Source organism: Eleutherodactylus coqui, chromosome 5 (genome assembly GCF_035609145.1).
Source record: "Eleutherodactylus coqui strain aEleCoq1 chromosome 5, aEleCoq1.hap1, whole genome shotgun sequence".
Classification (NCBI taxonomy): domain Eukaryota; kingdom Metazoa; phylum Chordata; class Amphibia; order Anura; family Eleutherodactylidae; genus Eleutherodactylus; species Eleutherodactylus coqui.
The window spans coordinates 14,506,384-14,532,736 of record NC_089841.1 but is presented as its reverse complement, the minus strand read 5'-3'; the positions used below and the strand labels follow the sequence as shown (position 1 = coordinate 14,532,736).

Sequence of the window (26,353 nt, the reverse complement as noted above, 5' to 3'; positions counted from 1 at the left end):
GTGATGTGTGGGGGTCAGGATGGATGGAGTAGAGCTGTGTGTGTGATGTGTGGGGGTCAGGATGGATGGAGTAGAGCTGTGTGTGTGATGTGTGGGGGTCAGGATGGATGGAGCAGAGCTGTGTGTGTGATGTGTGGGGGTCAGGATGGATGGAGTAGAGCTGTGTGTGTGATGTGTGGGGGTCAGGATGGATGGAGTAGAGCTGTGTGTGTGATGTGTGGGGGTCAGGATGGATGGAGTAGAGCTGTGTGTGTGATGTGTGGGGGTCAGGATGGATGGAGTAGAGCTGTGTGTGTGATGTGTGGGGGTCAGGATGGACGGAGTAGAGCTGTGTGTGTGATGTGTGTGGGTCAGGATGGATGGAGTAGAGCTGTGTGTGTGATGTATGGGGGTCAGGATGGATGGAGTAGAGCTGTGTGTGATGTGTGGGGGTCAGGATGGATGGAGTAGAGCTGTGTGTAATGTGTGGGGGTCAGGATGGATGGAGTAGAGCTGTGTGTGATATGTGGGGTCAGGATGGATGGAGTAGAGCTGTGTGTGATGTGTGGGGGTCAGGATGGATGGAGTAGAGCTGTGTGTGTGATGTGTGGGGGTCAGGATGGATGGAGTAGAGCTGTGTGTGATGTGTGGGGGTCAGGATGGATGGAGTAGAGCTGTGTGTGATGTGTGGGGGTCAGGATGAATGGAGTAGAGCTGTGTGTGATGTGTGGGGGTCAGGATGGATGGAGTAGAGCTGTGTGTGTGATGTGTGGGGATCAGGATGGATGGAGTAGAGCTGTGTGTGTGATGTGTGGGGGTCAGGATGGATGGAGTAGAGCTGTGTGTGTGATGTGTGGGGGTCAGGATGGATGGAGTAGAGCTGTGTGTGATGTGTGGGAATCAGAATGGACGGAGTAGAGCTGTGTGTGTGATGTGTGGGGATCAGGATGGACGGGGTAGAGCTGTGTGTGTGGGGGTCAGGATGGATGTAGTAAAGCTGTGTGTGATGTGTGGGGGTCAGGATGGTTGGATTAAAAAAACGTTAAAAAGAAAAAAATAACTCACCTAGTAGAGCCGTCCGACTCTTTTTTTCATCCACGGCAGTTTTCATCTGTCTTCTGGTGGCCAGGGATTTAAAAATCCTGCCTCCAGAAAGCGCTGCCTCTGATTGGTTGAGTGCTGTGACCAATCACAGGCAGTGCCCAGCTTTTCAGTGCTCAGCTAATCAGAGGCAGCGCTTTCAGTAAACGTGGATTTTTCAATCCCCTGCCTGAAGAGATGCTGAAGAAGAGTGCCGGTCACCTGCAAGAAAACGCACCACAGATGACAGTGCTTCTAAGGTGATGTATTATTATTTTTATTTTTTTCTGCAGCTAGGGCTTATGTTTGGGGTAGGGCTTATATTTCAAGCCCCACTTCCTGAAAATCCTCTCCACAGGGAGTTCCCTCATCAATGAACACTATGACAGTGCTGTCACAGTGTTCAGTGATGAGGACCCTCCCCACAGGGATGAAGTAATCTCCTGCCACAGCTGTCACAGCAATGGCAGAGGATTGCAAACTTCTCCAATGGATTTTAATGGGGCAGGAGCCGCTTCCACTGGCCCCATTAAGAACAATTAGGAAACATCACGATCCCCTACTGCAGCTAAGACAGCTGCAGCAGGGGATTCCTTCAGCGATCTGGTCCCTTTGATTTCAATGGGGCAGGCGCTTTTGCCGCCGGCCCCATTGCAATCAATGGGAGAAGATCGCTTTCTCCTGCCGCAGCTGTAACAGTCACAGCAGGAGATTCCTTCAGCCCTGGCGAGGTTGTTTCCCTGCGAAAACGCCTTGCATCCAGGGCTTCCAGAAGGATTGCGAGAGCGATATTGGGCGCCTTTAATCATAGCCTGATATCGCTCTCGCCAGTGTGCAGTAGGCCTAACCATTCCCCTTATTCTCTCCAGTAATTGTATTGTTTTCTGAAGGATTTTGTGTGGTTTTTATATTATCTCATCTTCTTTCCATTCAGCTCCTACAATACCGGATCCTCTGATATCTTCTAGACAAGAGAATTTTCCTCTTTGACCCGTGAAGGATGGAGAAGGACAGAAACAAGATGGCGGAAAGTATATTAAATCTCACCCTAGAGATACTCTTCCAGCTTACTGGAGAGGTGAGAGATTCTGATGATGTCACCTTACATCATTCTTATCTATGGTAATAGCAGATGATGTCACTGGAGAGGGGAGAGATTCTGATGATGTCACATTACACCATTTTTATGTATGTAATAACTAGAGATGACTGAGCACCAAAATGCTCGGGTGCTCGTTGCTCGAGTCGAACTTTTCACGATGCTCGAGAGCTCGTTTCGAGTAACGAACCCCATTGAAGTCAATGGGGGACTCGAGCATTTTTGTATATGACCGATGCTCCGCATAGGTCTTCACTTGTGAAACTCTGGAAAACATCCGAAAGTCATGGAAACACCACAGAAATGGATAGGGAAGGGCAGGGGCAGCATGCAGGGCTGCATCTCAGGCTCCCAGGTCCCACTATTAAGCCACAATAGGGGCAAGAGTCTGCCCCCCCTAACAATTTTTACTTCGGACAAACCCTCATTAGCAAGGCACACCTTAGCCAAGCACCACATTACCTGCAACCAAGGAGAATCACTGCCTGCGGGTCACACCGCTGCCTCTTCTCCTGGGTTACATGCTGCCCAACCCCTGCACGACCCTGCGTCCACAGCGCACACAAAAGTTTCCCTGCGCAGCCTTCAGCTGCCCTCATGCCACACGCTCGCTTCATAGCTACACCACCCTCATGTCTATTTCCAAGTATGTCTGCGATGAGGAGGAACCAGAGGCACACACTGCAGAGGGTTGGCAGGGCCAGGGAGCGACCCTCTTTGAAAGTGTGGGCAATAGCCCACAATGCTGTTGAGAATCGATGATGAATTGACGTACAATCATCATTCCAATCCCGTGCCTCCTCCATCGCAAAATTGTCAGGAGCCACAAACGTGGGCATAAAGGGGACTCAGGTGCCAGCACTTCTACACATCTCCACAATGCAGCAATACTCTGTGTGGGAAGTTTGTGAGCGGGCCCTTGGTCAGGCTCGGTCCCAGCAAACACCTTGTGTGGCCCAAGGTGCCGCGAGTGACATAGCAATGTGGAATCCATGTGTCCACACACTACTCATTCTGTTTGAGTGTCGGATACCTCATCGACAACGCAAGGGGAAAGCCATCTGCACTCTGCACCCTACCCAAGTCAGTCAGTGTCTTTGTGCCAGACAGGTAAAACACCGCTATGGGAAGTCTGTGTGCACCCACAGCATAGGTGGGTCCTAGGCAAACCAAGACATGAACCATGAAGAAATCAGAGTGCCCAAACTTGGCAGACTTTCACTGCGCCGAGGACATAGGCCTCTAAACAAACCCTCAGCAATTGCAGGCATAGAGCGGACTCCGATACTAGTGCAGCTGTGAACGTCTCATTAGTGCAGTATCGCTCCTCTTGTTTGGCCCAAACCAGTGCCATGGATAACTGTGGTAACGCGAGAGAAAATACATGTTGGCCTCGGCCCACAATTCATGCCCTAGTCAGTCAGTGTTTTTGGGCCAGATAGGTAAAACACCACGATAGGAAGTCTGTGCACCCATAGTATAAACTGACCCGTGTAACATTCCAGTAGCAAAGGTATAAGCAGACCCCAGTAGCATTTCTGTAGCAGCAGCATAGGCAGACCCCTGTAACATTTCTGTAGTAACAGTATAGGCAGACCCCAGTAACACTTCTGTAGTAGAAGTATAGGCAGACCCCAGTAACACTTCTGTAGTAGAAGTATAGGCAGACCCCAGTACTATTTCTGTAGTAGAAGTATAGGCAGACCCCAGTAACATTTCTGTAGCAGAAGTATAGGCAGACCCCAGTAACATTTCTGTAGTAACAGTATAGGCAGACCCCAGTAACATTTCTGTAGCAGCAGTATAGGCAGACCCCAGTAACATTTCTGTAGCAGAAGTATAGGCAGACCCCTGTACCATTTCTGTAGCAGAAGTATAGGCAGACCCCTGTACCATTTCTGTAGCAGAAGTATAGGCAGACCCCAGTACCATTTCTGTAGCAGAAGTATAGGCAGACCCCAGTACCATTTCTGTAGCAGAAGTATAGGCAGACCCCTGTAACATTTCTGTAGCAGCAGTATAGGCAGACCCCAGTACTATTTCTGTAGCAGAAGTATAGGCAGACCCCTGTAACATTTCTGTAGCAAGAGTATAGGCGAACCCCTGAAACATTGGTGTACCATTACTGTAGGCGAAGTCCGCAAAAATTAGTAAGATAACAGTATAGGCGAGGGCCAGAAAAATTGGTGTACCAAGAGTACAAGTGTACCTCTGAAAAATTTTTCAACCGAGAGGGCAGGTGAAACCCAGAAATATATTTTAAAGATACAGCTCGCTGTTGCTTAATTTGCAACAGAGCCTGGAGGCAGCTCAGTGAAAAAAAATGGGTTTCTGGTAAAGTATCAATACTTTTGAAACTTTGAAAAATTGTAAAAAAATTGTAATCAGAGCCTTTTCGACCGCAGAAAAATTGGCAGTTCAGCGTGATGACATGTTTCAGGAGGAGTAGAAGGAGAAGGACTAATATCCGAGAGTGATTGACAAAGCTAATTCCCTCTTATTTTCCGGTGATAGAGAATGCTTATTTATCCAGTTGCAGCAAAATTAATCTTTAGGTATCGCTGCTTTCCGCCAGTGAAGAAGAGAAGTCTGGGGAAATCCAGGCTTTGTTCATTTTTATGAGTGTAAGCATTTCGGCACTGGCAGTTGACAGGTGGGTACGCTTATCTGTTATCATTCCCCCAGCTGCACTAAACACCCTCTCTGACAAGACGCTAGCAGCAGGGCAAGCCAGCACCTCCGGCGCATACAGCGCAAGTTCGTGCCACATGTCCAGCTTTGACACCCAATAGTGAATGGAGCAGAGGCATCACGGAGGACGGTGGTACAATCGGCTACGTACTCCCTCACCATCTTTTCACAGTGCTCCCTTCAACTTAGCCTTGACGGGGGAGTGGTGACACAGTCTTGCTGGGGAGCCATAAAGCTGGCAAAGGCCTTGGAGAGTGTTCCCCTGCCTGCGCTGTACATGCTGCCTGATCTCAGCGCCTCCCCTGCTACTTGGCCTTCAGAACTGCACCTTCTGCCGCTAGCGCTGTCAGATGGGAAGTTTACCATCAGTTTGTCCACCAGGGCCCTGTGGTATTGCATCACTCTTGAACCCCTTTCCTCTTCGGGAATGAGAGTGGAAAGGTTCTCCTTGTACCGTGGGTCGAGAAGTGTGTACACCCAGTAATCCGTGTTGGCCAGAATGCGTCTAACGCAAGGGTCACGAGAAAGGCAGCCTAACATGAAGTCAGCCATGTGTGCCAGGGTGCAAGTATGCAAGACATGGCTGTCCTCACTAGGAAGATGACTTTCAGGATCCTTCTCCTCCACAGCCCATACATGCTGAACAGATGACAGGCAAGCAGCATGGATACCCTCTGCAGTGTGCCCAGCTGTCTCCTCTCCCTCCTCCTGATCCTCCCCCTCCTCCTCCAAAACGCGCTGAGATATAAACATGAGGGTGGTCTGGCTATCAAGCGACATACTGTCATCCCCCGTCTCCTGTCCCAACCGCAAAGCGTTGGCCTTTATGCTTAGCAGCGAACTTCTCAGCAGGCATAGCAGCGGGTTGGTAACGCAAATGATTGCAGCATCGCCACTCACTATCTGGGTAGACTCCTCAAAGTTTCCGAGGACCTGGCAGATATCTGCCATCCAGGCCCACTCCTCGGTAAAGAATTGGGGAGGCTGACTACCACTACGCCACCCATGTTGGAGTTGGTACTCCACTATTGCTCTACGCTGCTCATAAAGCCTGGCCAACATGTGCAGCGTAGAACTCCTCCATGTGGGCACGTGGCACAACAGTCGGTGCTCTGGCAGATTAAACCGATGTTGCAGGATCCTCAGGGTGGCAGCGTCCGTGGTGGACTTGCGGAAATGTGCGCAGACGTGGTGCACCTTGACGAGCAGGTCACACAATTGAGAGTAGTTTTTAAGAAACCGCTGAACCACCAGATTGAAGACATGGGCCAGGCATGGCATGTGTGTGAGGCTGCCGAGCTGCAGAGCCGCCATAAGGTTACGGCCGTTGTCACACACGACTATGCCCGGTTGGAGGCTCAACGGCGAAAGCCAGAGGTCGGTCTGCTCTGTCAGACCCTGCAACAGCTCATCTCTAGTTAAGATCCACCTCAATATTTAAGCTCCATAGAAGGTCTACACTTTAAGTGATGCTTTAAAAAAAAGAATATCCGTCACAGAAAAACGAAGAGAAAAAAAAAGAATGGGGTCATTTTCTAAAATACACCAATTGTTCCTAATAATTTCTAATTTTCTAATATCTTTATGCTGACTTCTATATTTTGTGATAAAGCACGGTCCTTCAGTTTTTAGGAGAAATAAAAGTATCCAGAATATTTGAGCTCCATCTAGACCAGAATTTAAAAAAGAAGAACTTTATAAATAATAGTAATAATTCCGAATTGGGTATATTCAATGTAAAAAAAAAATATATATATATATGTATTTTTAGATTCTTGTGTGTATTCACGATAAGAATATAGTTTTACAGAGGAGGTGGAATTATAAATATGGACCGACCGCTTTACTTTTAAATAGAGCCTGAAAATTAAAATCTGCTTCATGGACGTGAATGGAACGCATCAAGCGATCCTCGGATTAAAGACTCCGGTCCCATGACCAGAGTCACATGACTAGATCATGTGATTGAATCTCCTCCCAGAAGGAGGGCGGACTTTCAGACGGCGTCTGTAGCAAATACAACATGTGTAAGGTAAACCTGTGTATAGTTATATAAGGTGGTTTTATGTTTGGTTTCCATATGGATTTTTGCTTGAAAAAGGCGTAATTTCACGCCGAAACGCGTAGCAATAAAAATAGTCTTGCAATTACGGACCAGCGGTCTGCATTCATATTTAACCCTTGGAGCGCGGGGAAGATTTTTTCTTCTTTTTTCTGTGACGGATATTCTTTGAAGCCCTAATTATGAGCTTTTCTTCCCGGCTGCGGCTCGTGACACAGAGACCATGGAGGGTTAGAGGCTAACGTGGACACTAGGTGCCGGCAGAGATCCCTTAGGGATTTTCTGCTGAGCACCAGGTAAGTTACCATTTGGAACTGCCCAAAAGGTGGGTATCTCATAGACAAGGGAACTTGAGACGGAATTCAGACTGGAGGCGCTGACAGAAACACCAACTGGACAGAGAACTGCATACTGTGCACTGGACTGATGCACAGACATAGCATAGGGACTGACAAATGAGCCAAACACTCGCCATGCATACCTGTACACATAAGCAGATGTCATAGCTATAAAAGTACGAGGTATCGATTTATGTATTGGCCAATGACCTTAAGCTGCAAGGCCACGATCAAGGCTCCTCGTGTCTTGCAGTTCCTACTCTAGCAAGACACAACACAGGCAGCACAGGACACCATTCACACAGCAACACACTAGGGTTAGCATTCCAGACACCTAACCACATAGAACAGGACAGTTCACTCCTCATGTCTAGCCACCTGCTCAGACATACAGAACTTGACACTGTTCACACCATATACATAGAACAGGGCTATCCACACCTAATGTCTGGCCACCTGCACAAAAACTGGATCTGTCACTGTTCACACACAAGCACCTTTACAGGCATGCAAAACCAATAAACCCTATAGCTTTCTCATGCAGAGGGAGGATATTTATCTGATTCGCTAGCAGGAGAACACCACACCCAGGCAGCTCAATCATTCCACACCTGTGAGGCTGTGCTGCTAGAAACCCATGTAGCACAACCGATGTCAGCCAGCACAACCTAACAGTTTGTTTCTTGATTTAGTATGAATAAAACCAGACAGAGCAGATTCTTTCACAGAAGATTCAGGAATCTGCATTCAGCAAGACGTGTCAGCGGTTTTGTGGTGCAGAGACCTTGCACAATGTTGCAGGATGGATATGTTTTGCAGAATCCCAGAATGCATTCCGGGGGCTAAATCCCCGGACATGTTCTTTATTCTGCAACATTTAAAAAGTACTTTTCCAACATCAAGTCCTAAGTGCACGGCTTGTTTCATAATCCAGTCAAATGCAGCAGCTGTACTCCCATCACTCGCACCACTGTCTTTGAATCTTGGATCCAGTAGATATGCAGCAGCATGTACTGAATGGCAACACATTTCTTCTCGTTCCCTACTAAAATCTGATTGTTCTCAGCAAGAGAAACCACGTAATCTTGCAGATATGATACTTCTTAATGGGTAACAAAAATACATGATGTAAATGCGAGCTTTACCATCTTACTCCCAGTCCTTCATCAAAGCATTTTGCTGTGATTACTCCCATTCTCAGTCAGAAAAGCAAATACTTCTTTCCACTGTCATTTATCACTAAATCTACACATATTTCACTGGTGATATACTCTGCAGTATGTCTGTTCTCTCAGTTTCAATGCTTCTATAAAAGACTGGTTGAGGCATTATCACAAAGTTGATGATTCCTTCTCCCTGAACATTTGGCCATTGATCTGTAAGTACTGCAATAATGAAAACAAAGGTTTAGTACGGTGTTAGCCAGTAGAGCAAAATGTGATGGTTCCCAGCAAGAGAAACGACGTAATCTTGTAGATATGATACCTTTTAATGGCTAACGAAAATACATGATGTTACAGCGAGCTTCCGAACCTCTGGGGCTCTTCGTCAGGCTAAAATGGAATAGATCTGAAGAGGCATGAATATTTATACACACTTATAACATACATACTTATGACAAGTCACAGATATGGATAGGATTGGTTGGCACTTAAAAGCAATACTGCAACAGGTACACAAACATTCTTAACTAGAGACTGATATGGGAGTGAGCGTTTTATGGTCCCTGAATTTCTGTTGGGGGGTCACCAGGCCAGCAGTCTTATCTGTGCTATAGATTTCTCATACCTCCCATTCACCAATAAATCCTCGTAAATAATTTAGCCCTCTATTAAACATGTCAAGAGTTGTTATAAATTTATATTCCCAAATACTTCTATGGCTTTGTAACTTGAAACCGCCCTTCAATATCAATAGCACAGATAACACTTCTGGCCTGGCGACCCCCTAACAGTAATTCAGGGACCATAAAACTCTCACTCCCTTATTAGTGACTAGTTAAGAATGTTTCTGTTGCAGTAATCATTTTAAGTGCAAACCAATCGCATCCGTGTCTGTGCCTTGTCATAAGTATGTGTGTGTAAATATTCATGCCTCTTCACATCTATTCTATTTAAGCCTGAAGAAGAACAATGAGTAGGTTGGAAAGCTCTCTATAACATCATGTATTTTTGTTGGCCATTAAAAGGTATCAGATCTACAAGATTACCTGGTTTCTCCTGCTGGGAACAATCACATTAGGTACTGCAAGACATGGTGCGTCACTGATTGTTCCTTGTACGGATTCCATCACACGCTCATATTCTGACTCCCTCGAGGAATGTCTGCTTGGCAAATGATCTGATTGTCGTAACAAATTTAAAGCTTCCTGCCGATATGCATTTTCAGTTATTGACAATACTGATCCAGAAGCACATGTCGCTCTTGCAAGGCTATGATTCATTTTCTCCTGACTTTCAGGTGTCATTTTATCTATAAATGAAGGTATTGGGTATTTTGTGAGTCAGCGGTTTGCAACACTTCTCTATTTGAAGATGCTGCTGGTGGAGAAACACTTTGTAATGATCCAGAAGCAGCAGAAATCATGTTTCTGGGATTAGAACTCTGGAAAGAAAAGCTACTTACTAGAGATGAGCGACCGTACTCGTTTAGGGCGTTTTTGCACTCGAGCACCGCTTTTTCCGAGTAACTGACTATTCGAACAAAAAGATGCGGGGGCGGGGGGCAGCGTGGTGGAGCGGGGGGTAGCAGTGGGGAACAGGGGGGAGCTCTCCCCCCCCCCACACTCCCCTCTGCAACCCCCCACTCACCCCCGGCGCCCCCCGAATCTTTTCACCCGAGTAGTCGGTTACTCAGAAAAAGCGGTGCTCGAGTGCAAAAACGCCCTAAACGAGTACGGTCGCTCATCTCTACTGCTTACCCTTTTGTTCTAGTCCTCATCAAATATTTGCAAATTGCAGCTTTGCTCTCAGCAGACATTGCACTGTGGAAATGTATCCAAACTCCAGATGTTGGTCTAACCAGGAGGAAAAGAAGAAAAAATGTATCCTCTTGCGTGTCAGTTAAGGCCTGAGAGGAGGACAGAACCCATCATCTCCTGTACACCAACAATTGCTCAACTGTGGGAGGTCCAAGCAGGAACACAAGTAAACTAAACTGGAGGCTTCACCCTGCAGCGCCCCCCAGTGACACAAATGCATATTTCTCCTGCTTGTATTCTCTTACTTGAATTCTTTTCCAGGATTTGCTTGTCTTCAGCTGAGAGAACTTGCAATAATTTAAGACTTTACAAAAAGTCTCAGAAATCTTTCATTAAGGTCTTCGTATTATATAGTTTGAATATCAGGACATAAATATATTATTTATTACTGGAGAATGACATATTCTACACACTTTATTTTTTTTTTTAATTTTCTGGAAAAAATGGCTTTGGTAAAAAAAAGGAAAAACTCTTTTTTCCAACATCTTCTGTTTTTTTTCCCAGGCCTTCCCATCTCTAGGGACATCTCAACTATGCAAAAACATATTATGGATAGCTAGGTACTAAGGCTGTTCATTGTGGTCTGACAGAGACCTCTTTGACATCTCCAGCCCCTGTCACAACTGTGATTGATGCATAATCAGCAGAGCAGTTGACTGGAAGCTTATAATTCAGCTGGTTTTATAGCATCTCTAGTAACTGACCCCCTGCGCATCCAATTATTGGTTATAACAATTTTGTAATTTCCCCAAACACTGCATGCTGTATAAATATATTAGTGGCCAAAGACAACTGCCCTCATAGCCTGCCTAGCAGTATATATTTAGTTCTTTTATGGACTAAGGATTTAGTTCAGCCACCTATGCCTTCATTTTAAAGCGTCTTTGTTTTGAGTGGAAATATGTCAATAAAGTATATAATTTTACAGTATTCTCTTTTGGAAGGGCATAACTATTAGGCTATTTTTTTGTCTTTGGCAAGTTTTTGCAAATTATGTTTATTTAGCCAGATATACCCTAGGGCTGCTCCTTTTATTTACAATTAAAATGACTCAATCTTATCTATGCTAATAACAGATAATGTAACTGAAGAGATTTTGATGTCACATTACATCATTCTTATCTATGGTAATAACAGATGATGTCACTGGAGAGGCAAGAGACTCTGATGATGTCACATGACTGCGTTCATATATATGGTAATAACAGATGATGTCACTGGAGAGGTGACAGTCTCTAGAAATGTCCGTAGCAATATTTATTAATGTCTCCCCATATACAGGATTACACAGTAGTTAAGAAGACCTCTAGTGATGGCTGTCGGGCCCCTGTGTGTAATGGATGGGAAGGAACCCTGAGTCCAATCTCGGGGAACCCATCTCAACACCCGGTACATAAGGACATCAAAGTACAGAAGATTCTAGAACTCACCAACAAAATGATTGATCTTCTGACTGGAGAGGTGATGCAGAAAATGCTGGGGCATTATATATTATAATCACTGGAGGCTTCTGGGTGATGACTGTATGTTATGTTGTCAGGTTCCTATAAGGTGTCAGGATGTTGCTATCTATTTCTCCATGGAGGAGTGGGAGTATTTAGAAGGACACAAGGATCTGTACAAGGAGGCCATGATGGAGACCCGCCAGCCGCTCCCATCACCAGGTAATAGACAGGACTAAATCCATGGGGACTTTATTATCTGTATATAAGGAATGACTTCAGTGTCCATCTGTGTTTCCTGCAGCAGCCACAGTTAGTTACTTATAAGACTAGATTCAGATTTGCAGTTTTTGGTTCTATATTTTGCACGTATTTTGATCAGAAATAGAAGGAAAAATATAAAGAACGTGTCCTTCATTATAACAGAAGACGGCATCTGCTAATCCGGTATCTGAGCTGAAGGCTTCGTTTGTAGACTCTGGTATAGATCCAGCACCAAATAATGGACAACATACTGTAGCATACAGCACTGTCTTGTCCAGGACATATCAGCGGGCATGCCTGAAGCCGGATGGACCACATTGTAGGCAGTTATGATGGCATGTGATAGATGTGGCACTCTTGTGTTTTCTGTTAGGCTTCTAGTATGGAGCCAAACAACGTAAGGCGGCAGCACTGGTGTGTGTACTAATCCGGCCTTACACTTGCTCTACCGCCATGACTTCTTCATACATGACCATACTGCTCCTCCCCTCTGTGATAAGGTACATGTAGCAGTCAGGAGTGTGTGAGACGGACACCACCTAATAGCACTGACTCACAGGGACCAGTATGGTTCCCCACTGAGCATTTACTAGAAGAGTGGTGACAGCTTGGTACACTGATACATAATAATAATAATAATCTTTGTGTATAGCGCCAACATATTCCGCAGCGCTTACATAGACGGGGAATACAGAAAGACAAAAGTACAAAAAATTACAGAACCACGGTTACAAGCGTAATCAGTTGGTGGAAACAATAGGGGTGAGGGTCCTGCTCCAACGAGCTTACATACTACAAGTAATGGGGTGATACAGAAGGTAAAATGGCTGGAGATGTGCGCGGTATGGCGAGGTGGAGAGTGAGGGATTCTATACACAGACAATGGTCAGATATTTGGCAGAATCGGTGTGACTGCAGGGGCAGTTTATGACAGCTAGCAGGGATTGCAGTCAGTAGGTCAGGGAGCATGTTATCAGGCGGAGTACAGAGGGGTTTGTTTAGAGAATGCGGTATGCCTCCCTGAAAAGGTGCGTTTTTAGAGCACGCCTGAAGTTCTGCGAGTCCTGGATTGCCCAGGTATCCTTTGGTAGTGCGTTCCAGAGGGCTGGTGCTGCTCTGGAGAAGTCTTGGAGGCGGGAGTGAGAAGTTCGAATTAGAGGGGTGTGCAGTCTAGTTTCGTTTGCCGAGCGGAGAGCCCGGGCTGGGTGATGGATTGAGATGAGGGAGGCAATATAGGGGGGCGCTGCACTGTGGAGGGCTTTGTAGATTAGGGTAGTAAGTTTAAATTGAATTCTGTATTTAACTGGCAGCCAGTGCAGTGACTGGCACAGGGAAGAGGCGTCCGAGTAGCGGCTGGACAGGAATATGAGCCTGGCTGCTGCATTCAGGATGGATTGGAGAGGGTAGAGTCTGGTGCAGGGGAGGCCGATCAGCAACAAGTTGCAATAATTGAGCCGTGAGTGGATGAGGGCAACAATAAGCGTTTTCAGCGTGTCTATGGTGAGAAAAGAGCGGATTCTTGCGATGTTCTTGAGGTGCAGCTGACATGTTCAGGCCACAGATTGGATGTATGGGGTAAATGAGAGATTGGAGTCGAATATGACCCCAAGGCAGCGGGCATGCTGTTTGGGAGTTATGGTGGCGCCACATACTGAGATGGAGATGTCAGGAGGAGATCGGTTAGTGGAAGGAGGAAACACCAATAAGTCAGTTTTAGAGAGGTTTAGTTTTAGGTAGAGAGAGGACATAGTGTTGGAGACAGCAGACAGACAGTTGGTGATGTTTTGGAGGAAAGGTGCAGAGATGTCACATGCCCCTGTGAAGATGGGGTGCTTCACCACAGAAGGACAAGAGAACAGCCTTATGGCGAAACATCATGATCTACTGGTCTGCACTCTGAGCTCCACTGATAGACTGGGATCTGTTTTGCCATTGCTGTTTTTACCGAGTTAATAACTGAGTTTTGCCACCTGACTTGTAGTTGGTATTGAAATGTTTGTATAGAAATCTAATCCTCTTTACATAGTGTATACATATTATGTGGCAGGTTACTAAACTTGACATTTGGGCTTAAAATTTTTACATTGACCGGATAGCATGTTTGAAGAATGGGAAGAAACCCACGCAAACATAGGTAGGACATACTAAGTTCATGCAGTTGTCCATAGTCAGATTTGAATACAGGACCGCAGTGCTGCAAGGCAACAGTGTTAACTATGAAGCTACCGTACTGTATAATAATATCAATATAAGTTGTGAAATAGTAAACTCAGCTTTATCTTTGGCAGATGACTGTACCGGGAGTTCAGATGGATGTCTGATGTCTGTAGATTGTAAAGTAGAAGATTGTGGTATCACACAAGATACAGATGAAGAACCTGCCATTATCCCAGATGTCCCCGCAGCCCTTCACAACAAAAATCCATCAACTGATCCTCTAATACAGGTCCCAACTTTTGAGTCATCACAGACTGATCAGAAAAGTCACAGACAGGGAGAAGATCACAGAGCTCACACAGGGAAGAAGCCGTACTCATGTGCAGAGTGTGGGAAACGTTGTACTGATAATTCAAGTCTTGTTAGACATCAGAGAATTCACACAGGGGAGAAGCCATTTTTATGTTCAGAATGTGGGAAATGTTTTACTCGTAATTCAAATCTTGTTGCACATGAGAGAATTCACACAGGGGAGAAGCCATTTTCATGTTCAGAATGTAGTAAATGTTTTACTCAGAATTCAAATCTTATTGCACATGAAAGAATTCACACAGCGGAGAAGCCATTTTCATGTACAGAGTGTGGGAAATGTTTTATTACAAAATCACATCTTGTAAAACATCAGAGAATTCATACAGGAGAGAAGCCATTTAGTTGTTCAGAATGTGGGAAATGTTTTACTTTGAATTCACATCTTGTTACTCATAAGAGAAGTCACACAGGGGAGAAGCCGTTTTCATGTTCTGTTTGTGAGCAACGCTTTAGTGTAAAATCACATCTTATGATTCATCAGAGAATTCACTCAGGGGAGAAGCCATATTTATGTACAGAATGTGGGAAACATTTTACTGCAAAATCCGAACTTGTCAAACATCAGAGAAGTCATACAGGAGAAAAGCCATTTCATTGTTCAGAATGTGGGAAATTCTATTCTCAGAAATCGGCTCTTGTTAGACATCGGAGAACTCACACAGGGGAGAAGCCATTTTCATGTTCAGAATGTGGAAAATGTTTTAGTGAGCTATCACATCTTGTAAATCATCAGAGAATTCATACAGGGGAGAAGCCATTTAGATGTTCTGAATGTGGGAAATGTTTTAGATTTAAATCACATCTTGTTACTCATAAGAGAAGTCACACAGGAGAGAAACCATTTTCATGTTCAGAATGTGGGCAACGCTTTAGTGTAAAATCACATCTTGTAATACATCAGAGAATTCACTCAGGTGAGAAGCCATATTTATGTACAGAATGTGGGAAACATTTTACTACAAAATACGAACTTGTCAAACATCAGAGAAGTCACACAGGGGAGAAACCATTTTCATGTTTGGAATGTGGGAAATTCTATTCTCAGAAGTCAGCTCTTGCTAGACATCGGAGAATTCACACAGGGGAGAAGGCATTTTCATGCTCAGAATGTGGGAAATGTTTTACTCAGAATTCAACTCTTCTTAGACATGAGAAAATTCACACACGGAAGTAACCATTTTCTTGAACTCATGTTATTTACAAATAGTACAGGAAAAAATCAGACAGTTACAAAAAGACATTTTACACAATAGAAAGCAATAAATGATGATTATTGTATGTAATTACCAATAAACGTCTATTATCCAAAAAGGAAAATACAATCTAGATAACCCGTCCTATAAATCCCCCGCGTGCACAGGATCTTCCTTGTTAATATATAACTGCATCTCAGAACTTGTTAATAATCGTTATTAAACATTTGTTCTTGAAACATAGCTGCTTGTTTTGTGTTTGCGCCAATCTTTCTTCATCAGTTGGATGTTCGGATGTTGCCTCAGATCTGATGGACTGGAGGGAGGGCTGGCAGGCAGTTGGTATATAGTGAGGGGAGGATCACACTGCGGATCCCAGACTTTGTGGAGTTTAGGACACTTTGTTTTCCAAGAGCCTCCTTCCATTCTCCTGTGATGAGGGCTTCCATCTATCTCTGACTCGCAGGTATCAACTAATCTGTAGCTAAACCTACAATAAAAGGGATGGACTTGGATCAGGGAATTGAGCATTCCCAGCATGATGCCATTGTAGAAACATTTACAATCTTGTACAAGTCGTCTCATGTGATGCCGTTTGCTAGTGATACCACTTACCAGGGTTCCCATCGGAAATAGATGTTCCAGAGAGCTGATAGTCTTTTCTTTCCAGGAGCTTGTATTTTAGAAGTGCAGAAATCTCTTATTACTCCATAAAAGTGTTTCTACAGGAAGATCAGTAATGCTAGCAGTATTTCCTCTTAACCCTTTAGTGATGGAGCTTTTTTGCTTTTTTCCATTTTTGTTTTTTCCTCCTCCCTTTTAAAAAATCGTAGCTCCTTTATTTATCCATCGACGTCGCTGTATGAGGGCTTGTTTTTTGCGGGACGAGTTGTATTTTTCAATGGCACTATTTATTGTACCGTATAATGTACTGAAAAACTTTTTAAAAATTCTTAGCGGAGAGAAATGGAAAAAAAACGACATTCCAGCATCTTTCGGTGCGTCCTGTTTCTACGACGCACAAACTGCAACAAAAATGACCTGATATTTTTATTCTATGGGTCGGTATGATTACTACGATACCAAACTTATATAGTTTTTTTTTGCTGTAGTACTTGTATTTTTTTTTTAAGATATTAAATTTTTTTCAATTATTTTCTGCGGTCATTTGTGCGCGCGATAACTTTTTTATTTTTCCGTCGACGTAGTTGAGCAAGGGCTCATTTTTTGCGGGATGTTATGTAGTTTCCGATAGTATCAATTTGGAATACATACGACTTTTTGATCGCTTTTTATTGCATTTTTTTCTGGGAGACAGGGTAACTAAAAAAAATGCATTTCTGGCGTTCTTTATTTTTTTTTTCGGACGACGTTCACCGTGCAGAAAAAATAATGCACTACTTTGATAGATCGGACTTTTATGGACGCAGCGATATCAAATACATATTTTTATTTTATGATTTAGATTTTTTAATAATAGATATGGCAAAAGGGGGGTGATTGAAACTTTTATAACTTTTTTTTTTTTTTTTACAATTTAAAAAACTTTATTGATTTTTTTTTAACTTTACTTTGAAGTCCCCCTGGGGGACTTTAACATGCGCGATGCTTTGATCGCTCCCGCAGTATGACGTAATACTATAGCATTACGTCATACTGCTTTTTTACAGGCAGTCTATGAAGCCACCCTGTGTGGATGGCTTGATAGGCAGTCTGCTAAGGCAGCCCTGGGGCCATTCATTAGGCCCCCGGCTGCCATGACACCTGCACGGATCCCCCGATCTCACCGCGGGGGGGCTGTGCGGGACCCCCAAACAGCGTTCGGGGGATTTAAATGCAAAGGGTTAGTAGCCGCGATCGGCCGAACAGCCGAGCTCGGCTATTGCCCGCGGGTGTCAGCTGTAATAAACAGCTGACGCCCGCGCTGTATGGAGAGAGATAGCTCCGCTACCTCCCTCCATACACGTCCTGCAGCTGCAGGACGTAAAAACACTATGGCCCGGTCGTTAAGGGGTTAATTTCTATACTTGTGCTGATAAGCAGAACTTGTTGGGGTTATAGGTTCACAGGTTTGAAGATGGAAAATGGGTTGTATAAAACATAGTATGTAAGGCTGAATGAAGACAATGTCCATCTAGTCCAGCCTGTTTATCCTCCTGTTTTGTTGATCCAGAGGAAGGCAAAAAACCCCAAGAGCAGAAACCAAATAGCCCTTTTGGGGAAAAAATTCCTTCCCGACTCCCTAATGGCAATCACACTGTTCCCTGGATCAACCCCTAATAGTTCCTACCTGCCTGTATACCCGGATTAACAATTAACCTAAGATTTATATCCTGTAATATACTTCCCCTCTAGAAAGACATCAAGTCCCTTTTAAACTCCTCTATGGATTTTGCCATCACCACGTCCTCAGGCAGAGAGTTCCACAGTCTAACTGCTCTTACAGTAAAGAATCCCCTTCTATGTTGGTGATGAAACCTACTTTCCTCTAAACATAGTGGATGCCATCTTGTTACTGTCACAGTCCTGGGTATAAACCTAAATGATTACAGATCGCATATTACCATTACCAAAGGTTCCCCTCACTTCTAGGGGTTCAACAGATGACATCCTCATCTGGTCTCTGAAGCTTCCATGCTACTCAGAGCTTCTCATCCTTCCATCAGAGATTCCAAGAGCTTCTCCCCCTAGATTCCAAAAGCTACTACTCCTTCATTCCAAAAGCTACTACTCCTTAGTTTCCAAAGGCTACTGCTCCCTAGACCCTCTCCTATCCTTTATACTAGTATAACTTGCTGAGTAATAGGCCATACTCTCCAAGCTTTGCAAACCAAGATGTTATCAAACTCTGGATTTGACCAGTTTCTATAGAGTGATAAGATCTAGTCAGACAAGGTCTACCTCCTAGACAATAGATATGTATATGGCTGGCTCCACAAAGACAGACTGATTGGTGTTATAACAAACATCAAAGCCATTCTCTTACTTACACATGATAAACATGTAGAACAGGTCTGGGGTTAGTTCCTTAGAATGTGGGGCCTACTTGATATATTAAAGCCTGTTCAGATATATATATATTTATACATATAGAATCAAGGATTAATGGCTACAAAATAGCCATAAAAATATTTCCATTACATGCACCCCAAAACTTTATTTGCCTTTGCAGCAGCTGACTGGCATTGGTTACTCCAGTTTAGTCTACAGTCCACTAGTACCCCAGGTCTTTTTCCATCTCACTTTTCCCTAGCAGTACCCCATTTAGTGTATATTGGTGACATCCGTTTCTCCTGCCCATGCGCATAACCTTACATTTATCCACATTGAACTTCATTTGCCATTTTTCTGCCCAAGCCCCCGGCTTATCCAGGTCCGTTTGTAGCCGCACATTGTCCTCCGTTGTATTAATTATATTGTATAATTTTGTGTCATCTGCAAATATTGATATTTTGCTGTGCAGCCCCTCTATCAGGTCGTTGATAAATACATTGAACAGAATGGGGCCTAATACTGAACCCTGTGGCCCCCCACTAGCAACGGTGGCCCCATCACAGTATGAACCCTTTATTACCACCCTCTGCTTTCTATCTCTGAGCCAGTTCTTTACCCACTTACACACGTTTTCACCCAATCCGAGCTGCCTCATTTTATATATCAGCCTATTATGTGGCACGGTGTCAAAGGCTTTAGAGAAGTCCAGATATACGAGATCAATAGATTCTCCCTGGTCCAGCTTAGAGCTTACTTCATCGTAGAAACTGATCAGATTTGTCTGACATGATCGACCCTTCATGAAAATGATCTCTGTTGCGTAACAAGTAATCGAAGACCTGATGCCTTACATATCTCAGCTGGCCAACTATATAATATGACTAGAAATCAGTAGGGCTACAACTTCCATGTTTTGACCATGGATTTTTCAGACAGCATCATGACCCACAATCCATGACTGCTGGGGACTATGCTGTTGCCTCAAAGTTCTTATTTCCTTGCAAGGTTGTAGAATAGAAGCTAGAATGTATCTGTTCCAAAAAGAGGTTATCGTTTTGGACACTTTAGAGACATTTAGAATCTTCCCCAGAGTTATTTTTCCAGTTTCTTTAGTAACGACGTGTGCTTACTGCTTAGGACGGACAGTCTCTGTGCTGACGGTCCAACATGATCTGTTGAATTTTCTTGAATGTTCTGGAGCTATGAGGCTGGGTTCACACGGGGCGGATTCCCGTCAGAAATCTCGCGGTTTGGCCGCAGCAAAAACCGCGAGATTTCCGCCGGGAGAACCGCCGCGGTTTAAGCCGCGGCGGCTTTGAAGCGGCCCGGCCGCTCGCTCTTTCGCTGCGGCCGGCGCTCCCATAGAGGAGAGCGCGGCCGCAGCGGAATGAAAAAAAGAATGGACATGCTGCTTATTTTGAAACCGCGGCTGCGGCGGCCACAGCCGCGGTTTCAACCGGATTTACCGCAGCGGATTAGCCGTCCCGTGTGGACGAGATTTCTGAGAAATCTCATCCACATGGCTGGCTAATCCCGGGATTAGCGGCCGCGGGCGGTTTTGCCGCGGGCGGATCTGCTGCTGCAAAACCGCGGCAAATCCGCCCTGTGTGACCCTAGGCTGAAAGTTGTAATGTCTTATTTATATAGACACATGCTTTGTAATTATTCTCAGCAATTCCAAATGAAGGTAAAAGAAAAATGGGGAAAAGATTTCTGCCATATAAGTGAAGATACAGAGGGTAGACAAAAATACGGAAACACTGTAAAAGGAAGGGACTTGCTATTTGTTTAGCACCAACTTATTCCACAGCACTTTCAGGTAATTTGTTTATTACACCGCAGCAAGCTGAGCACTCAGTTTACTGACCTCAGAAGGATGGAACGCTGAGTCAACCTGCATTCTGCTGCCTTAACACTGCGCCACATGGGATTCTAAATCATATTTCAATAAGTGGAGGTAATATAACACAGATGCTGCTGGGAAGAAATGAACATCTGCCCAAACAACAAGGTTCCATTGGTCAGAGGTTTGAGCATTCAGCTGTTTTCACCAGCTGGCTCCTCAATCAACCGAGAGCAGGGCAAGAGGTGAAGTAAACACAAATTTTTGAAGTAACTCTTCGCCAAGTAGGAGGCAATTGGGGAACTCAGTCTAATGATTAAAATCTAATGCATTTCGTAAGGTGTTTCTATATTTTTGCTCCCCCCATGTAAATAGGCCACAGTGCTGTGTATGATTCTAATGATATCTCTATCTGAAAGTCATTGAATATTACAATTGTATTTAGTGCATAGAGTTTATTGTACTCCGGTAAAGATTTTTAATATGGGTATTATATTGTAGTTTAATATGGGTATAGACTCAGGATGGCTATAATGTTACATGAATGATGCAGATTTAATGCATGTGTTCGGGGATTGTGTAAAATTGTTTGAATTTTGGAATGGGGTACAAGAGATAGTGTATACTGTATCTAATTGATATTGGTCTTAGTCCCAGAAATTGTTTGTAGTGTATTGTTATTGGGTGTACACTTCTGGGAATTCAGAGAGCACTGGATTGGGCATGGAAATTGATTTCTGCCCGTTGGATGCATTGGTGTGTTACGCCTGTCAGCTCATTGTTAATTTTGCCAGCACACCTTGTTCTGTCCAGACGAGCCAGGGTTAACAGCTCCAGTGCCTTTCAGTCAGGTTAATTACCCTCCTATGTGTCTGAGAGGTGTGCTGGTGATTGACAGGTCTATCCACCTATCAGCTCCTCCCTATAATATCCAGTTCTTGCTGCCTGGGAGTTGCCAATTATTTTTCAGTCTTCAGCGTTCGCTGAGTAGCCCTGGTACTCTGACCTGTTGGTTTTTCAGTGTCCACTGTTTGTTCACTGCTTATGTTAGCTTGTCCGCTAGACCTTGCTCTTATTTTCAGTTTTCAGTATTCTCTGAGTAGTGCTGCTACTCTGACCTGTGAGTAGTCTGGCCCTGGTACCTTGTGCCATCCCCTCTGTCTGCTAGCCAGTCTGCCTCTGTTTGTATCCTGCTTCTGTCAGCTTGTCCGCTAGACCTTGCTGTCATCAGCCAGCGTTTTCCAATCTGGCTCGTTTGGTATCCTGCTTCTGTCAGCTTGACCGTTAGACCTTGCTATTGTCTGCTTTACTTTCTGTTATCGGCCAGGCTTTACCATCTGCCTCTGTTCTGTTTATATTGTTCGTGTTTGTTCTTGTCATCTGCCTTCCTGTCTGTACTAGTGGGTAGAATTCTCTTGGTACTGCGGTCAATCCTCAATTCTGGTCAATTTAAAAAATTCCTGCACTCGTAAGAGAGGTAACTTATTAAATTATCCACTTACTTGGAGTAAAACAAAAGGAATAAACTTACTTCTCCAAGTGAATTGAGCAGTCTCAAAGTGATGTCATCGCGTCATATATTTGCATTATCACAGTTGAGCCCTGTGATAAATACCCTTAGCTGATCACAACTTTATTAGGGATTTGTACCAACTATATGGTCAATGTGCAGGTAGTGTGAGCACTGGTACATCAACTCCCCCTTAGGGGTGAACGCGAGACCTGCATTCTGATCCAAGAGCAAAATGGCAGTATGTCCTCTTAATGCCAGATTTCCAGTCTAGGTACCATATTTCAGCTATCAAGATTACAGCTGGATCCAGACCTAGCATTAGGCATGCAATCTGCAATTTCTAATATCCAATAGCCAACATCAAAAATGCTGAAGTGACAGGCAAATCTGTCCAGGAATAGACCAAAGTGCATGAAGCTTAATATCCAGAAATGTAAATGGTGCTGTGCTTGGCATTAGTCATCTATCATGATGTACGTATGTGCATTGGCTGGTCATTTAATGCTTATTGGTCCACAGATTGGTTCTGGTTCAATGTGTTTCTGTCAGTTCAAACAACTCCTCAGAACCCCAAATAAACTAAACCTTCTTTGCAAGTGCCTATATGGGGCAAACACAAATGACCCTAACTGAAAATCTCTAGAAGATATGCTGAAAAATCTTCACTTAGGAGTGCTATGGAGATGCCTAAATAGGTTCTTCCTAAAGAGAACAATATCCCTAGCCTAGATTCTTGCATGAATCTACTTGACAGAGGATAGGCTTCTAATTCTATGTCTGTGAACAATCTCTCAGTCTTTCAAATGCCTAGCTCTATCTGGATAGTACAGGGTTAAAATAACAAACAAGAATACGGCATAGCCTCCGGCCTTAATGGTAGGCTGGAGACATCTGAATATCCGAGTTTCCAGTGCTTTCTTATAAAGCCACAACGGATACCTCCCACTCAGGGGTCTGGCTACTGATCACCTATGGACTCGCATCATTGTCACAAGCCCCATCCTAATGGTCAGAAATACAGCAGGTCCTCAAGGACCTAGCACAATAAAGCTCCGATCCACAGGTCTAATGGATATAACTGTACATCACATCATCATATAGAACAGACAAATGGTATTGCTACCTCCCAGGGGGACACTTACTTGCTTAAATAGCAGAGTGGATTTGTGTTCATACCCCTTACTGCGCCTTGTATTAATAGCTGTACCATGATTCCAGTCCCATCAAGTATTAATAATGATAGGACTCTGGAGGTGCTTTCAGTATATCATCCTCAATGGTAAAATAACCGTATTGTCAAGGTTCACCCCAAAATACTAGTATAACAGAGGTTATGTTGCTTCTAGCGCTCTCACTAGTGGTTAGGGACAGAATATTCCAAGATGTTATAGCTTGAGAGTAGAAATGTTAATACAGATAGTCCCCGACTTGCGAACATTCGACTTACGAATTTCGCTAGATACGAACTATCTGTCCTGCACAGTATGATGTCATGCTACGGCATTACATCATACTGTGCAGGGACCGGGCAGGCTTCTATCAAGCCTGATAGAAGCCTGTCCAGTCAGATCGCGGCTGCTAGGCAGCCGGGGGCCTTCTGAAAGGCCCTAGGGCTGTTTATGCAGAGCGCCTCATCAAGCTGTTCGCTTTATGGGCACTCTGCATAGGCAGCTCTGGGGCCTTTCAGGAGGTCCCCGGCTGCCTAGCAACCACACAGCGTCCCGCGATCTCATCATGGGACGCTGTACGGGCCCCCTGAACGTCGGGTGCCGGCTGTTTCTTACAGCGGGCACCCGGGGGCAGCAGCTCCGACGAGCCGCGCCGCTTGTCAGAACTGTTAACACTTTAAATACCGGTCAGAGTGGTATTTAAAGTGTTAACAGTTCCGACAAGCGGATCTTTCATGCAGTCGGATCTTTCATGCAGACCTAAAAATCATCATCCGTCTACCGCCGCATCGTTTGGTCTAAACAGGCATCCTATGAATTGCTGAATAGAAAGTAGTGGTGAGGGCTGACTAGAGGCGCAGTTATGTAAGAATGGATGATGGAAACTACCCAATTATTGTTCAGTGTAAATGTATGGCAGGAGAACGGTATACGGACGCTTCATTACCGATGGTTGCATGCGCGTTTCACTTTATATTGCCGTGCAAAAGGGCCTTATCAAGGGGGTTTTGTCACTACAACCATAAATTTACCTGATTTCCGCCAGACATACACGCCGGGAGACGGTACCAGAGGCGCAGGAGCCGATCAGCTGTGTCCCAGGGTGATGAAGAGAGGTGAGTAAAGCCTATTTTTTAATTTAATTCTGGTTTTACGGCAGGACGATGACATTATAGAAGTTTGTGAACCCTTTGTTAGTGTTACCTTATGGGAAAAGAGCGGTAGGGTAGTCTTTCTTTTATTCAGAGGCAATTTTGCATATTATCCATACTAGGAAAATTACAAACAAAAATCCCCAAATTACCAAAAGTGTAATTTCTAATTCTAATCTCCTCCGCGTTAATGGCTTTAGCAGACAACAACCATGAGGCAGGCTTAACCCCTTAGTGATCAAGCCTGTTTGCACTTTGATGACGGAGCCAAATTTTGGAAATCTGACGTGTCACTTTAACATAGCATAACTCCGTTAAGGTTTTGCATATCCAGGTGATTCTTGTTTTTTCACCACATATTGTAGTTCATTTGGGTGGTAAAAATAGACCGATAGAATTTGTGTATGTTTATTGAAAGTGCCAAAATTGGGATAATTTTGAACAAAATTAAATTTTTCACATTTTCAACTGCAATGGGAACACGACTTATCTGTAGGGTTGTGTGGGTCTCATGAGTAAAGTATATAAATCAAATTATCCAGTAGATGGAGTACTGAAATGCCTGAGATAGGTATTAAAACAATAACCGGTCTAGGACACTATACGTTTGTGGATCAGACGTAAAATCTGTAGTCCGGTCAAGTGTATATGCCTGGAATTTTATCTTGTAGTGATTAATAAAAGTTATATTTTATATATCTTCTCTCTAAGAAATCCAAACAGTGAAAATTGTGTAGTAGATAACTGATTTCTCTGCCTCAGTGAATGAGGCAACATCCTAACATTTAACTGATAAAGAAAGATTGGCGCAAACACAAAACAAGCAGCTATGCTTCAAAAGCAAATTTTTAATTACGATTATTAACAAGTTCTGAGATGCAGTTATATATTAATGTGGAAGATCCTGTGCACGCGGGGGATTTACAAGACGAGTCATCTGGATTGTATTGGCTTTTTAGATAACACACATTTATTGGTTGTTCCATACAATAATCATCATCTACTCCAAATCTAGATCCCTTTTATTGCATATTATGTCACTTAGTACAAGAAAAATTCAGCAGTTACAATCATAGTGGCCCAGAGTTTATGGGGCCCCTCCATCAGTATGCATGTATTTGTCTCATGCTTATTGTATTGTCAGTGTTTTTGTGTTGTATGAATATAATGTGTAGTGCACCTCTGCAGCACTGAATGGGTTACTGTCTGGGTTATGTCTGGAAATGTATCTTTTGTATGTCATGTGACCTCATTATATATATGTGATTACAAGGTGTGTGCAAGTGGGATTTTGATCTGTTCTGGGCTTACAAGGAGGAGGAATGTTTACGAGACCCGTGCAGCTAAGACATCCCAGCCTAGCCAGAGAGTTGGCTGAAGTTAGAGTGTTCTGCTTGTGAGTAGGAGTGTCAGGACTGGTTAGAAACAAGGAGATTGCGGAAGTCCCTACACCAGCCGTCTCCCCTGTCCCTGCCTACTTGCCCCCCTGGGCTAACCCCCAGGGCGACAACTGGGCGACGGTCCCCACACTGCACTAGGGATGCCCCTGGAAGGGAAGGAACAAGTTGAGAAATATACTAACCAAACAGAAAACAGACCAAGGAGAATACAACCAAAAGACAGGGACAGACTGAGACAAACAAACCGGGAACGTAATGCTGAGGGAATGGACAAGCTCAAAGTCAGAGATTGCACGGCCAAGCACTGGAAGCAGAACAGAGTACGCGGGTGTTAGCAGAACAAAACCAGACCAAACACTGGCACTGAGGAGCAGCAGCAGCCAAAATATATATACCCAAGGCCCCGCCTATGGTGGGGCGGGGCAAGATGACATGTCAGCCGGTGATGTAATAAACCCGGCCCCTCTCCTGCCATGCCTCCCAGCATGAGAGCGGGTCTGGACCCAGACAACGCATCCCTGCGCAATGGCCGGCGCGGGGGTACCCCGAGTGCAGACGCCCGCAAGCCCCCCAGCGGCGCCAGGAAAAACAGTGTGGCCCCCCCAGCAGTGAGACTCCTCCTAACA

General features: G+C 44.3%; 1 protein-coding gene across 2 annotated transcripts in view; it reads left to right on the top strand.

Moving 5' to 3' along the window:
* Window positions 1-15,846, top strand: part of LOC136629011 (zinc finger protein 345-like) — a 185,224-nt gene extending 169,378 nt beyond the window's left edge. Inside the window, exons 2-5 of one of the 2 annotated variants that reach the window (XM_066605116.1) lie at window positions 1,994-2,137; window positions 11,511-11,690; window positions 11,770-11,893; window positions 14,224-15,846. In XM_066605116.1, the coding sequence (XP_066461213.1) occupies window positions 2,060-2,137; window positions 11,511-11,690; window positions 11,770-11,893; window positions 14,224-15,638 (1,797 nt within the window). In that variant the 5' untranslated portion in view covers window positions 1,994-2,059 and the 3' untranslated portion in view covers window positions 15,639-15,846. The remainder of the gene's footprint in view (window positions 1-1,993; window positions 2,138-11,510; window positions 11,691-11,769; window positions 11,894-14,223) is intronic. The other variant, XM_066605115.1, reaches the window with a different exon arrangement.
* Window positions 15,847-26,353: the final 10,507 nt, after the last annotated feature.